Source organism: Sinohyriopsis cumingii, unplaced genomic scaffold, assembly GCF_028554795.1.
Source record: "Sinohyriopsis cumingii isolate HCF-2022 unplaced genomic scaffold, ASM2855479v2 utg002916l, whole genome shotgun sequence".
Classification (NCBI taxonomy): Eukaryota; Metazoa; Mollusca; class Bivalvia; order Unionida; family Unionidae; genus Sinohyriopsis; species Sinohyriopsis cumingii.
In genome coordinates this window covers 381,973-398,222 of record NW_028316336.1, presented here as the reverse complement: position 1 = coordinate 398,222, position 16,250 = coordinate 381,973, and the positions used below count along the sequence as shown (strand labels likewise).

At 35.7% G+C, this 16,250-nt stretch overlaps 1 protein-coding gene across 1 annotated transcript in view; it reads right to left on the bottom strand.

The window, feature by feature from the left end:
* Positions 1–182: 182 nt before the first annotated feature.
* Positions 183–16,250, bottom strand: part of LOC149769971 (26S proteasome non-ATPase regulatory subunit 13-like) — a 39,464-nt gene continuing 23,396 nt past the window's right edge. The window contains exons 11-13 of the mRNA XM_089949577.1: positions 8,856–8,936; positions 5,697–5,813; positions 183–570 (exon numbers count right to left, since the gene is read on the bottom strand). Coding sequence (XP_089805703.1) covers positions 475–570; positions 5,697–5,813; positions 8,856–8,936 — 294 coding nt within the window. The 3' untranslated portion in view covers positions 183–474. The remainder of the gene's footprint in view (positions 571–5,696; positions 5,814–8,855; positions 8,937–16,250) is intronic.

Sequence of the window (16,250 nt, the reverse complement as noted above, 5' to 3'; positions counted from 1 at the left end):
TATAGTAACTGCAACTACTAGCAAGATAAAAATCAGATGAGCCAAGGTTATTTGACAACTGATAGTGCCGAACAAAGCTCAATTTGTAATCGCTTTGCTTTCTTTCAGTAGAGAAGACACTACTCAATTGAAGAAACACACGTATTTGCTTTGTTTAAAAAAAACAAAAACAATTTCTCAGATAAAATTATCATTATTAAATTTATTGACAGATACCTACAATATTCATCAATAACAATGTTGGTTTCAACTTTATTTTTAAATTTTACATGTGATGATGTTCCTAAATTGATAAATTATAATAAAACCTGACACTGGATGTGGACATTTTAATGTCTGTACACATGAAATAACTGCCACTGCATCGGAATATGTGAAACAACAACATGGAAAGAAAAGCATTACTTTTGAACATGAGTTTATGAGGTGAGATGTACTATGAGTTTAAACTGGAATAATAACAGTGGTCCACAGTTATGTCAAGATGTCTTGAGCTTTGACCTCCAATAACCTCTCCATTTGAACAACATCTTCACACCACTGTTCCAGTCGCTTCTGCATGATGGAAATCTGAAGCAAGAGGAAGAAAACTGCATCATTAGAATAGAATACATCCTTTTAAAACACATGTTAAGGTAATGAAAGATATCATTGAAAACAAAACAAGTATCAGCTAACTCCAGGAGAAACCATTAGTAACTGAAATTCCGTCGTGACCATAGAATCTTAGTTATAAAGCACAGTCACACAAATGTAATATCTGTATGATTCAGAATTTTAATGTAGCTTTAACGATTTTTCAGTCATAGCGCTACAATGTCTGCAATGTGACAGTTTATAGTGATATCTAGCACTGGGGCATCATGCTGCAGACATGTAGCATCATATCCCACCCAGTCACTTTATCTTCACACCAGGCCGACCAGTCCTAACACTAACCTCTTAATGCTGAGCGCCAAGCGAGGCAGCTGTTAGTACCATTTTTGTAAGTCTTTGAAATGATTCAACCGGGAATCAAACCCATGACCTCCTGCATCTGAGGCGGATGCTCTAACCACTAGGCCACCAGAGCGGTCAATGTAAAATCTGATAACTTATTGACTAAGCTCATAATAATGGGGATAACTACCGTATATACTCATGGATCAGCCAAATAATTTAGGAAAAAATAAAGGCCTGGAAGAAGAGGGGTTGTTGGCTTATCCGCGGGCCAGTGTGTAAACTTAACAGTTTTTAGGTCATTTTGTTGACTACTGTAATGGCTGTAAATCTTGGGACATAAAACAATAATTTGTTCCATGTCCTAAGACATAGGCATGTAAAAAAAATTAACTTTCAGTGACATGATAATTATGAAACTGTTATAAAGTACTATGATTGATTTGGGGCCCCGAGTGGCCGAGTGGTCTAAAGCGCTCACCATTACGGATCACTGCCATCTCACCTCTGTCTGCGTGAGTTCGAGCTCAGGCTCGGCAAACGTGGGTACGTGAGAAAGCCTGCCAGTAGCTTCTCGTGGGTCGGTGGTTCTTCCTGGGGTTTTCCAGGGTTCTTCCTCCACCAATCATACTGGCCACCATGTATAGCCTATCTTGTGCTGAAAAATGGCGTTAAACCCTACAACAACATGAAGTTAAATAAATGTAAATACAGACTTCATAATTCGCGGGCCGGTTGAGTTTACCAGGGAAACCATGCTGAACTATAATGTACAGTACTTACACCAGTGATTCTCAAATTGTGTGCCGTGGCACATTAGTGTGCCACGAGACATTTGCAGGTGTGCCATGGGAGTTTTGAAAAATATTTAAAATTGCTAGCGTTTTGAAACCTTGAACATATCGAAAAATTAAATGGTAAATCAATGTCACAAAAGTTAAAAAAGTAACATATATAAAAACGAAAATTCTGTCAGTCTGTTATTCATTGGTTTCTTTTGTAACACGAGACTTGTGCGAGATCTCGGGAGAACTCGATCACTCTAATTATAATAATAGTATAATAACAAATACATGCAGCCCATTATACAGGTGTGCCGTGAAATTTTTTAGATCTTTTTGGTGCGCCGCAAGACAAACAAGTTTGAGAAACACTGACTTACACAGTGCAAAGCATCACTTAAATCCTTACTTATTCCCAAACCTAGATGCAGATTTTGCTTTATTCATTGTTTCGACCAAATTGCATTCTTCCAGATAACATTTCAGCTAGTCCTTAATAGCTGTTTCATTTACGTTGAATCACGCGCCCACGAGTTACTTATTTTAAATTATATAAGCGATCCTACAAATTGAGGTAATATTTTTAAAAAGGTATGCACGTTTATTTGTACAAAGCACATAACCGTCATAATTTACATGTTCCCAAAGAGTGGTAATAAAGGCTTAAATTCTCACAGAGATCAACTAAAATCAACATCAATCAATTTTAGTTTTGTGTTTTAGTTGAACAAATATAACTTTCCACACAATGGAAAGTTTGATGTCTCTGTGTCTCTTATGTTGATAGATGCCGAATTTGTCTTTCGTTTTGCGACAGCAGTGCAGGACACTTAATCATTAAAACCCTGAAACTGGCTTGTGATAGGAGGGAATTTTGACCGGTAAGTATACCAGTTTAACATTGGTATATACAGTATAATAATGCCAGGTGTTTACTCGTGTAAGTTTCTTTCGTGGGAATGGAGCTATAGCATATGGAGTTACAGCATTCATAGTGACCATTCTTGAAACTGAAATTAATTGTGGACGATTTTATTGTTGTGGTTTATCTTTTTGCTCTGGTATATTTTTAATTTTTTTATTATTGTAGAGGTAAAATTAACCATTAATTTATGTGAATAATGTTTAAACTTGTCATTCTATTTAGTGAAGAAGCGAATGCTTTATACTAAAAAAATTACTTCGTCACAACAATTCACAGGTGATACAACAGAACATGTAGGACTTTTCTTGTTTAGAAGAAATGAAAATTGAAGACATAATATAATAATCAGGAGTTCTCTACAAAAATCAGAACATATTATGAAATCAGGAGGTAGGTGAGGAGCAACCCCAAAAATCGTGAGTTTTTTTTCTCCTGGCGTGAAAGTTGACAGGTATAGTGTAAGGTCGCTTACAACACAGCAAACTACAACTCAGCTTTTACGGTATTAGCATAATTTTCGAAGCATTATTTCTGAAACTTTGTAAGAAAACAGAAAATTAAATAAATTACTTTTTAAACAAGTTATACCATTTCTTTTTAATAATCATGCATGCCAACCTTGAGATAAGTATACATGTAATTTTGTTAAATACAAGTTTATCTAAATAAATACATTTAGAACTTACCTCGTGCATCTTGAGATGCCTTGGAATTGTAAGTCGGCTTATATGTGGGTCATGCACTTTTTAGTGTTTATACCTGTTCAGTCTGGGGGGTCGGCTTATACGCAAATGGGCTTATGCTAATATATACGGTATACTGTAACTTAAAAAGCAAACTTTGTTCCGATACAAGTGAGCCATTTAATTCTGGCAATCAGGTAATCCACATACACATACAAACATGCCTACAAATTTAATTTGTCTATGTTATGTGGTTTTTACTTAATCATGAGAAAAAGCTTTTCATCCAAGAAAAATTAAAAGTTTTTATAATGAGCTGACAATCTAATCAGGTCTTCTACAAATACGCCTACCAAATTTTATATGTCTATCTCAAATGGTTTTTGCATAATTGTACCAATAAAGTTGTCTTTTCTTAAAGTCCAAAAGTTTTTACAAAATGTTTACAAAATTGAAACGTTCTTCTAATGGCCTAAAATCCAGACAGGGCATATATATATATATATATATATATATATATATATATACGGATCATGCCAGCAAAATGACAATTGTTCACACTGTGCAGTTTCATGGCATCTTGCTAAGATGCTTTTCAAGTTGGATGGACAGAAATGGCCAAATCAAGATGCCACTGCTTCCAGTAGTGGTGGCATAAACAGACCCCCAAAATACAGTGTGAGATCCATCTTTACTGAATGACCTTCATCTTCCAACATTATCAAAGACCTATGATCTCAAGTATTAAAGGAAAAAACAAAGAATAGTTTTTTCTTTACTAATGCAATGATTCATTATCCTTTTAAAAGAGATGACCCCTTACTCGAGTGAGTTTTGATAAAGCCATGATAATAATAAAGTGAATATTTATTTCTGATAGACTGTTGAGAGCTATTCAAAGTACAGTTTGGTCACTCGTGTACTGATGTATACATGAAGGGAGATAACTTGCATGTGTATTTTAATAATTTTGTTCCCTGTAGCCAACACAAAAAGATGGGGTACTGATAAATAAAGAAATAAATATTCGTCAGATACGTAAAACATTTTATGCCAATATTATTATATTTGAACTAGAAATATGCTGATACCCAATGATGCTTCCAGGTCTTCTTATTACCAAATCTGGTTTCAATCTGTTATGTCCTTCTATTATTACTCAACTGAAAATGAAGGCAAAGTTCTCAGCTAAACGTACAATTGTGCTGTAAATCATGAAAATGAAGCATAACCTAGGTCTTCCTAATCACTGTGTGTCTGTATTTTGGATTTTAATGTAGCTTTAACAATTTCAGTCATACTGCAACAATGTCTGCAGTGTGGCATTTGCTAATGTCTAGCACTAGGGCGTCATGCCACAGAAATGTTAGCATTATGTTCCACCCAGTCATTCTGACATCAGGGAAACCAGTATAACATTAACATCTTAATGCTGAGCACCATGTGAGGCAGCTGTTAGTACCATTTTTTACAGGTCTTTTGTATGACTTGGCTGGGATTCAAACCCATGACCTCCCACATCCAAGGTGGATGCTCGAACCACTTTGGCCACGAAAAGACATCCACTGAAAAAACTGGATTACAGTCCAGTGAATCCATAAAAGTTGAGCAGAAATGAAACTGAAAAGAAAAGTTCCAAGTCATGTAGTGGCCATTACTCCATAAAGTTTTGCCAGAAAAAGTTCAAAATCAACCATTCTTCAAAAGTTACCAAGCTGAAATGAAACTGAAAGCTTAAGTTCAAATTCAACAATGCAATTCTGCTCCCGAAAACGGTGATAATCAAACCTAAGTTGTGAACTTGATCAAGGTCTTCTTAATGTCAAGCCTTCATACCAAACATAATTACCATCCATTAAGTCCATAAAAGGTTACTGTGCAGAAACAACATTACAGTCAAATTTTGAAAATCAAACAGGAATCATAATTACTGTGGCATGCCTTATGTATAATGACCACACAAATGATTAAATATTTTAATTAAGCTAATGACATGGAATATTTTAATACCTAATAAACATGTATCATTATGGTAATGTAATTTAGAGAGGAAACCTTTACAAGTATAATCTAGTACAGTTACTACACTCTGAATAGCTTTGCATCTACCATTACAGCCTACAATATGTCTAGGGAGAACTCTGATACACAGATGGACTCTATTTGTCTCACCTGGAAGCAGCAACATGATGCATTTAATGTGTTTTCAAAGACTAAAAAAACAAAATTTTAATATAAACAAAGACACAGTGATTGTCATGGCAACATTCACTCCAGGAAAGTAATGCCTGTCTTACTATTTACAGGCAATATAACTAAAGAAAAACTCTAATTTTTTCTTCACTAAGGATGCAATCATTCCATTACCTGATCGAGATCCAGAACACGGGGCTGAACCCAGGTCAGATGAACTTTGCGGTCCACCTCATCCAGCGAGCCTTTGACAAGTCCCAGACTAAGAGCTTTCATAACTAGCAGCTCCACCTAGTGAGCAAATTATAAAACTATTGAAAAAAATCTACCAGGTTTCCTATTCATAAACAACATAAGTATATATTGGGAGTCATTTTTACATTGACAATAAAAAAACATACATCAACTAAAATGTGTAGATGGGTGAGTTATGACTATTACTAACTCAATTGATTATTCAACTAAAGTATCTGAAATATATGGTTTGACCACCCCCATCCTCTCCAGCAAAACTTGTGAACCTAGGGTTTAGTCCCAGGAGGTAGACTAGTTTTAACTGCTCATATGAATTGGGGTTTTCATGTCTAGTAAGTATGTGTCTATATATATATATGCCCTTGGGGCATGATTAATGGGCTCCATTCAAATCCCCATCTTACTTGTGTCCACTATGGGGTCAAATTCTCTGGTTCCTGGCAGTGGCAGAGGTTACATTATATTGTTGACTGAAGTCATAAGGCCATTTCACACATACTCCAGCGTACATTGTACATATAAGATGAGGTCATTACCTGTGCATTGGGTCTCAGCTACAACAATTATTTATCAAGTCTGAAGAGTTGTATGTGGCTTAGCAGAAACTCCAAAGGTCTAATTTGGGACAAAATCACATCATGCATCAGTCTGTCAAAAAGTCATGTCTGGAATATTGTTGTTGTTTTTGTAGAGTTTAATGCCATTTTTCAGCACAAGATAGGCTATATATGGCGGCCAGTATAAATGGTGGAGGAAGAACCTGGGAAACCCCCCGGAAAGAACCACCGACCCAAGAGAAGTTACTGGCAAGCTTTCTCACATAACCACATTAGCAGAATCTGAGACTCGAACTCACGCAGACAGAGGTGAGATGGCAGTGATCCGTAATGGTGAGCGCTTTAGACCACTCAGCCACTCAGGACCCCTGTCTGGAATATACTAGTATGACAAATTCTAGAGACCTGCAATCAACACATCCAAATTTAATTAACCACATGTCTGTGTGATTCTGATTGTGAGAAAATCATTTCCCAAAGACATTTATGAGACAATTCACACATTTAATTGAATAGGTAATCAAGTTTCTGCTCTTCCTGACCATCCTTCTTCAGCACTAAAGGAATCTTTATTGCTGTATTGAGTTTAAAGATAAACAGGACATAATAACATCTACAGTCATTTGATTTTCAGTTTTAATTCACAAAAGATACTATTCTCCTAAAATGTCATTTACATCTAGCATGCTATGTTCAGTCATTACAATGTGGCTTGAAGGGGTGGTGGTGTGGAGGAGTGTCACTAAAAACCTAAGTAGACAAAGAAAAAAGAATGGATCTAATACCTCTATGATGTGTGTGTTTGTGTGTATGTAGTAACATTTTTTGGCACTGCTGCAAAATAGAATGGATCTAATACCTCTATGATGTGTGTGTTTGTGTGTATGTAGTAACATTTTTTGGCACCTCAGCAAAATAGAATGGATCTAATACCTCTATGATGTGTGTGTTTGTGTGTATGTAGTAACATTTTTTGGCACTGCTGCAAAATAGAATGGATCTAATACCTCTATGATGTGTGTGTTTGTGTGTATGTAGTAACATTTTTTGGCACTGCTGCAAAATAGAATGGATCTAATACCTCTATGATGTGTGTGTTTGTGTGTATGTAGTAACATTTTTTGGCACCTCAGCAAAATAGAATGGATCTAATACCTCTATGATGTGTGTGTGTGTGTGTGTATGTAGTAACATTTTTTGGCACCTCAGCAAAATAGAATGGATCTAATACCTCTATGATGTGTGTGTGTGTGTGTGTATGTAGTAACATTTTTTGGCACCTCAGCAAAATAGAATGGATCTAATACCTCTATGATGTGTGTGTTTGTGTGTATGTAGTAACATTTTTTGGCACCTCAGCAAAATAGAATGGATCTAATACCTCTATGATGTGTGTGTGTGTGTGTGTATGTAGTAACATTTTTTGGCACTTCTGCAAAATAGAATGGATCTAATACCTCTATGATGTGTGTGTGTGTGTGTGTATGTAGTAACATTTTTTGGCACCTCAAAAAATAGAATGGATCTAATACCTCTATGATGTGTGTGTGTGTGTGTATGTAGTAACATTTTTTGGCACCTCAAAAAAATAGAATGGATCTAATACCTCTATGATGTGTGTGTGTGTGTGTATGTAGTAACATTTTTTGGCACCTCAAAAAAATAGAATGGATCTAATACCTCTATGATGTGTGTGTGTGTGTGTATGTAGTAACATTTTTTGGTACTTCTGCAAAATAGAATGGATCTAATACCTCTATGATGTGTGTGTGTGTTTGTGTGTATGTAGTAACATTTTTTGGCACCTCAGCAAAATAGAATGGATCTAATACCTCTATGATGTGTGTGTGTGTGTGTGTATGTAGTAACATTTTTTGGCACCTCAGCAAAATAGAATGGATCTAATACCTCAATGATGTGTGTGTTTGTGTGTATGTAGTAACATTTTTTGGCACTTCTGCAAAATAGAATGGATCTAATACCTCTATGATGTGTGTGTGTGTATGTAGTAACATTTTTTGGCACCTCAGCAAAATAGAATGGATCGAATACCTCTATGATGTGTGTGTGTGTTTGTGTGTATGTAGTAGAAAGTTTTGGCACCTCAGCAAAATCGTTTCTATATGGTACCAACCAAAAGTAAAATTTCAAAAAATGTAAAATGAACTGCACAAAAAATTAGGAAGATAAACCCTTCCAATTAAATGTAAACTGTAAAATGTATTAATAAAAACCTAATGGAAACATATTTAAGAGCCTTAAAAAAATGGTTATTTGCATCCTCTCCAAATATATTAAATGAATATTCAAACAGGAACATTTGGTATTTGTTTCAGCTCTAATATTACTTGCTCCATGGTCTGGACTCTTCTCCACCTCAGATTCTGATTTCTTCCTTTACTCTGGTGTGCACTGATTTTGCAAATCAATTTTCATTATTCTTCATCTGAAGAACCACAAAATCACATCATGCTATGGCAATTTGTTTTGGCAATAAAATGCAGCTTTACATCAAACATACCTCATTTTCTGGGAGTCTAGCCTCTGTGGCAATCTCCTGGAAAGTCAACTGTCTGTTTGTAGCAGGTCTCTTGAATGTCATCTGTAATAGACAGGTAAAAGTGTGAAACAGTCCCGTTTAGCAACAACATGCTTTTGAAACATATATTTTCACAATAATTAGTTTCAAGGTCATTAAGAAAAATCGTGCAACTTGTTCTAATGTAAATAAGCTTATCTTTAATCATTTCTTGGCAATATACAAGTATGTGACTATGTTATTGGAAAAGTATTGCTAGGTCAACATTGTCCCACTTGTCATTGCAGTGAAAAGCAATGTACATTTTCCAAAGAGATTCTACAGGAAATGTAAATTTAACATTCCAGAAGTGAAGGTAGCAATGAGATTACAAATGAAACATCAACTGAATCTTCTAGAAGTGCAGAAGTAACTTCATATGTTAAACAAATACAGTATTATCATTGTTTCCATGGACAGTTAAAAAAATACAGCATAATCTTTGTTTCCATGGATGGATAACAATAAAGTATTACCTTTGTTTCCATGGATGGATAACAATACGGTATTACCTTTGTTTCCATGGATGGTAAAAAATAACAGTATAACCTTTGTTTCCATGGATGGTAAAAAATTTTGTTTCCATGGATGGTTAAAAAATCACTGTATACTAGGTCTTAAAATTTGGGGTTTGTAGCAACCATAATCAGTTAAAAATTGGTATGCCATGAGAAATGGTGAACTCACAGAAATGTATCACATCTTGCACTTATTTGAACGGGAACTGGATTCATCCAATGCCATGTCTTGCATTTATTTCAATGGGAAATGATCTTTCATCTATTTCAATGGGAAGTGCTGATTATTTGCATCTTGGTTTAATGGGAAGTGCTGATTACACTGGTCAACAGTGAAATCATTACTGACTTGAAAAGGCCCTAATCTGTAGTATTTTGGTGTGCCGAACACGAATATAACCATGAAAAATTTGTATTGGCTCTCGTTTTGAAGATATTCATATACCTCATTTTCTATGTTTCACTGTGTAAATTTCTCCAGTAGGACTGCAGCAACATCCGGAATAATGATGTAACATTGCATAATACCATCATGCTCACATCATCCACAGTTGATTGCATCATTTTCTGATGCAATGCAATACTAATGCCATGCGGCTGCTGAAGTAAGTTGACGTCAGCAGTGTACTATACATGTGTAGGCCTATTATACTAATGCCAGGCGGCTGCTGAAGCTGACGTAAGCAGTGTACTATATAAAGCCCAATCAGATAGGTTCAGCATTTAAAATATTTTAGACGTTGTGCGAGACAGTTCAAGCTACTGTTACATAAAACTTATTATTTTATCTATTTACGTACAATAAAGAACAGTAATGCCTCGAAAGTGTGTTAATACCGCGGACAATTTTTGCTATATTTGTGGGGAAGTGACATTTGCCAACCAGAAGAAAAGTATCAATTCTCAAGTGAAGAAGGCATATCATCTTTACTTCGGATGCAAGGTTGGTGACCAAGACAAGCCTTGGGCTCCGCATATATGCTGTGCTACATGTACAACACAGCTTTCACAGTGGTTGAATTGCAAAAGGTCATCAATGCCGTTTGCAGTCCCAATGGTGTGGAGAGAGCCAAGCAACCACCTAAATGACTGTTACTTCTGCTTGGTTCCTCCTCTTTCCGGCGGAATAACGAAGCGAAAGAAGTCGAGAATAGTCTACCCAAACATTCCGTCTGCATTGAGACCAGTTCCACATGGTGAGGGACTTCCTATTCCAGAACCTCCAGCAGAATATTCTCTTGATTCATCTGACGAAGACAAAGGTGAGTCGACCTGTTCTTCTCCTGGTCCATCAGCATGCAGTGATCCAGATTTTCACTGTGGTGCATCATCAACCCCACACAGAATAACACAGGAAGAACTAAATGACCTGATTCGTGATTTGGACTTATCAAAGAACAAGGCAGAATTGCTAGGATCAAGACTCCAACAATGGAATCTTCTAGAAGAAGATGTCACAATTACTGCATATCGAAAGCGCCACCAGCAATTGGAGCCTTTCTTCAGAAAGGAAAGTAATCTGATATTCTGTTCCGATATTGAGGGCCTCATGAATGCTTTAAAAATCACTCATGACCCACAAGAATGGAGACTATTTGTGGACTCTTCGAAACTGAGTCTCAAGGCTGTGCTTTTGCACAATGGAAACATTCTTCCATCTATTCCAGTAGCGTATGCTGTCCACATGAAAGAGACATACGATAACTTAAGGCAGCTACTGAATTCCATTGAGTATAACAAGTACAGCTGGCACCTCTGTGGTGATTTGAAGGGAGTTGCCCTTTTAATGGGACTGCAGCAAGGATATACAAAATACATGTGTTTCTTATGCGAGTGGGATAGCCGAGCAAGGGAAATGCACTACATGAGGAAGGAATGGACTCACAGGCAGAATGTAGCCATTGGAGAGAAGAATATCCAACACCCAGCTCTGGTTGAGGCTCAGAAAATCTTGCTACCACCCCTTCACATCAAACTAGGTTTGATGAAGAACTTCGTGAAAGCCATTGACCGGACTTTGCCAGCATTCCGATACCTGCATGAAAAATTCCCTCGACTCAGCGAAGCAAAGATTAAAGAGGGAGTTTTTGTGGGTCCTCAGATTCGAGAGCTTTTCAAAGATGACCGGTTCAACAACTTGCTGGAAGGTGACGCGAAACAAGCATGGAATGCTTTTCGCCTAGTTTCTACAAACTTCCTCGGAAATGTTAGGGCAGAAAACTATAAGGAACTAGTAGAAGACATGTTGATGAAGTATAAGAAACTTGGCTGCAATATGTCTCTAAAGATTCACTTCCTTCATTCCCATTTGGATTTCTTTCCTAGCAACTGTGGTATTGTTAGTGATGAACACGGCGAACGTTTTCATCAAGATATCGCAACAATGGAACAAAGATACCAGGGAAAATGGTCCACTACAATGCTGGCTGACTACTGCTGGACACTCCTCAGAGATGCTCCCGAACAGCTGTACAAGAGACAGGCGAAGAAATCTAAGATGTAGTCAATGACTTGATTTTTTATAGGTAGGCTATTACAGTTGACCTTTTACTATTGGAATGCGTTTCGTTATGTAAACATTAATTTCTTGCAGATTACAAAAAAACTAGAGCCAATTTTGCAATTTGACTGTCATATTCGTGTTCAGCACATAAAAATTGATAAGAATTGACTAATTTTATTTCAGTAACATGACTTTTGTAAAAATGTGTTGTCCAGTGTTATTTGCATCTTGGTTTAATGGGAAGAGCTGATTATTTGCATCTTGGTTTAATGGGAAGTGCTGATTATTTGCATCTTGGTTTAATGGGAAGATCTGATTATTTGCATCTTAGTTTAATGGGAAGATCTGATTATTTGCATCTTGGTTTAATGGGAAGAGCTGATTATTTGCATCTTGGTTTAATGGGAAGAGCTGATTATTTGCATCTTGGTTTAATGGGAAGAGCTGATTATTTGCATCTTGGTTTAATGGGAAGACCCAATTCATCTATTACTATGTTCTTGGAAGTCTTTTCTTTTTCTTTCTTTCACAAAAGGTCAACACACATAATTTCTCATGTTCCTGTGTGTACATGATTGTGTTTTCCAGTGTAGAACAATCATGGAAAATATTTCTATCTTTCACTACATGACTGCTGTCTTTCATCACATGACCTTCCATTGTGATCAAAGTTACAAAACTCTAAAATCTCCTCAATTTCCATCATCACTTGAGCATTATTTAATAATACTAAAACTAAATATAAACTGCAACACATTCACATTTCAGAATACGTGGCAGTTATAGTTATCCTGAAAACGAGACATTTTGCACTGACTGACTTGGGCTTGGCCGATGTTGGCATGTAAGAAAACTTGACAGTAGCTTCCTGTGGGTTAATGGTTCTTACCTGGTTTTCCCCCAAGTTCTTACTCCACCCCTTATACAGGCCACCATGTATAACCTATCATGCACTGAGAAATGGTGTTACACCCAAAACAACAATATTCTGCACTCACATAGCTAAAGGTATAGATTCTGTAGTCCACTTTCAAGAGGAATTTTTGTTGTTGTAATCGTTACTTTTTTATCAATTCATCTTGTCATTATTTAAGAAGGGAAAAGGATTTCTAGATCAAAGCTCAATTAAAGACTACAACAGTATTTTTTAATGTCTTATGTATATTTAAACATAAGAGTGGACATTATTTTGACCTGCTCACATTTGCATCTTTGCACAAGCTATGTTGTCTGTACACAGTTATTGGTAGCTGGGTATGGTGATTACCTCGACAGTCTCAACCACAGATATTTGAACATGGATATGGGTACAAGTGTTATTTAAGTTTACACTGAAATTTTCCAAATAAACTGAATTTTTATGCTTCATCTCAAGGTAAAAAAATGTCAATGGATGTTTCATTGTTTTAAGGCTGCATCAGTATTCACAATATGCCTTTGACCTATTTGTTAGAAATGTGTGAAGAATAATCCTTCATTATGTGTCAGTGTTGGCTAGAAGAATTCCAGCCAAGGGATTATAATTTTCTTATCTTAGGTGAAATTTGTATATCCTGCCCAAAACACATTTGAGACATTCAATAGTTCTCTCTGACCAAAATATATCCACATGAAAAAGGTCTGTTGTGCTCTCTGACCAAACTTAATTGACATGAAAAAGTAAATTCAATGCACTCTGACCAAGTAAGTAAGTAAGTATGTATGTATGTATGTATGTATAAGTTATTTTTTTTTATTTATCTGGAAATGAACTGCAAGCATTTATAATAGTTACTGGGGAAAAATGCTTCAAAGTAAATGATGTATTTACAAAATGGACAATTTTCAAAATTATGATCAAATAATTAGTATTCATTATTATCACTGTATAGGAATGGTGAGCAATTTGCTCACGAAATATACCCCAACCTCTCCTGCATACCACCCCTAACACATGGAGATGAGTCAAAAGCATAAAGAAAAAAAGCATGTAACTATTCTGAAAAAAGTGTAAATTTTGGGAGGTGACGGTGGGTTTTAACAGCACTCTTAACAAATTATTGGCTATATATTGCAGAGGAAATGGAAGCCAAGTGACTTTGCCAAGAACACACTAAGTCACCAGAGTGTGTAAAATTACTGGTCAACATGCATTGATTTTGATGATGACTATAAAATGTACACAGCTAAAAAATGCTAATTAGTGCCATTCACAAAATTATGTTGTACACCACGTCCAGCTCTAGGTCAGAAAAGGACAATAACTGTTAATAAAATTGTGGGAGGAAAAAGATGTCAGTATGTGCATCTTTAGATGATGACAATATTATCAACAATGATCCATAAAAAAAACTGCAAGACAAGCTGGATTTAAATGATTCTGTCCAGCATTGTGTTTAGCTGTACAATATAATATAATGGCCAGAACCTGGACAAAAAAAATGACAGAAAAGTGATCTGTTGATTCATGTCTCTTCCAATGATGACCACAACATGTAATTAGTTTTATAACAATCCAATGAAAATGGTGGGTCTAGCTGATTCACAAGATTCTTTCAGCCACTATAACACATTTGAAGTCATATAATTCAACAATTAAACAAAATCACAGAAGAAGTGATTGGATGTTGTTATCTTCAGATGAAAATCATAACACTTCCTGTTTCATGATGATCCACTGAAACTGACATACTGGTTATGTTGTGAAGATTCTGCCATAAACTGCATTCAAGTAAGAAATGGAAAAGGTGGCGCTCACCAGATAATATGTACTTTTGAGAGAGTGACGTATGTAAGGTGAAGTAGTTCGCATTTAAAACATGCACAGTGGAGAGAACGTTTGCATACCTCTATGCTACATTAATGTAATGTGGATGATATTTCTTTTGGATATTGTACTTTTGGAAATTTTACATGATTTAAGCACGCTGCTAACTAAAATGACTGCTCCCTTGTGTTAAAAAATCAGTCTGAATTAGTCTAAAGTACACTATACATAGCAGCTATTAAAATAGGGAAAATGAATTTTGCCAGACTAGACAATACCAGCTTCTGAAAGTGCAATGAATGAATTACCAAATATATAAAATGTAAAAAAAGTTATCGGCTCTTTTTTATACAATTGACCTCTGAAGTTCAGGAAGTGAAAATGACCAAGTAGAGCTAGCACTTTTTTGAAAGGTGCACATTTGAAGTAAGGCCAAGCTGTATACTCTATAACCCATAGTACACCCATCAATCATACACCAAAATAAAGGGAATTAAAGGTTCTTTGCATTATACCTAAGATAAACAAGGTCTTTTTTAAATAGCCAGTATAACCAGTGAGGAAAACCGGGGACATTCTTTTTCTTTAAATTCCTAACCCTATGCAAAATGCAAAACTGTATAGCGCCACCTTAAAGAAAATAGAAAAATGTTTGCAATTATTTTTTTTTATTTTCATATAATTATGTATGATGTTCTGAATAAAATGGTACATTCATATTGTATTTAAGCATGAAAATAAGCTAATTATGATCATTTTTCTCTTGCTTACATAATTTGCCATGAGGTATGTTTGTGTGAGTAGTGACCTTAATTATGGGGAAATTAGAATATAGGAATAGAGTCAACTTAAATTTAAAACTGTTGCAATAAGTGACAGAAATATATGGTGAAAATGTTTCTTTTCATTTATTTGCAATGAAATAAAAAAATAAATGAAGAGAAAGTGAATTCGCTTCTTCCATATTAAACAATAGGCAAATATTTTACACTTTGACCTTTGACCTTTATGAAGCTGATGAGTTACCTCCCTTTTCTAATTGTAAAATTCATTGTTGATCCCTCAGAAATAATTCTGGCTAGTTTCATGTTCCTGTCATTCAGCATAACATTGGTTGTTATGTTTACAAAATGTAATGTGCATTCTTAAAATAGCTCACTTTTATCATGGGGGGGGGTAGGCTGGACTTGTTAGAGACTCTGACACTCATAAATACTGTTCTGTGGGGAAAAAGGCAGGAGAATTATTCATAAGGATTGTTTTGATGCTTGCGACTTAAATGTTTCAGCCATATAAACATAATTAAATCATAAAAAAATAACACCTACATCTTCTTTATGGTGGCGCTCACCAGATAATATGTACTTTTGAGAGAGTGACGTATGTAAGGTGAAGTAGTTCGCATTTAAAACATGCACAGTGGAGAGAACGTTTGCATACCTCTATGCTACATTAATGTAATGTGGATGATATTTCTTTTGGATATTGTACTTTTGGAAATTTTACATGATTTAAGCACGCTGCTAACTAAAATGACTGCTCCCTTGTGTTAAAAAATCAGTCTGAATTAG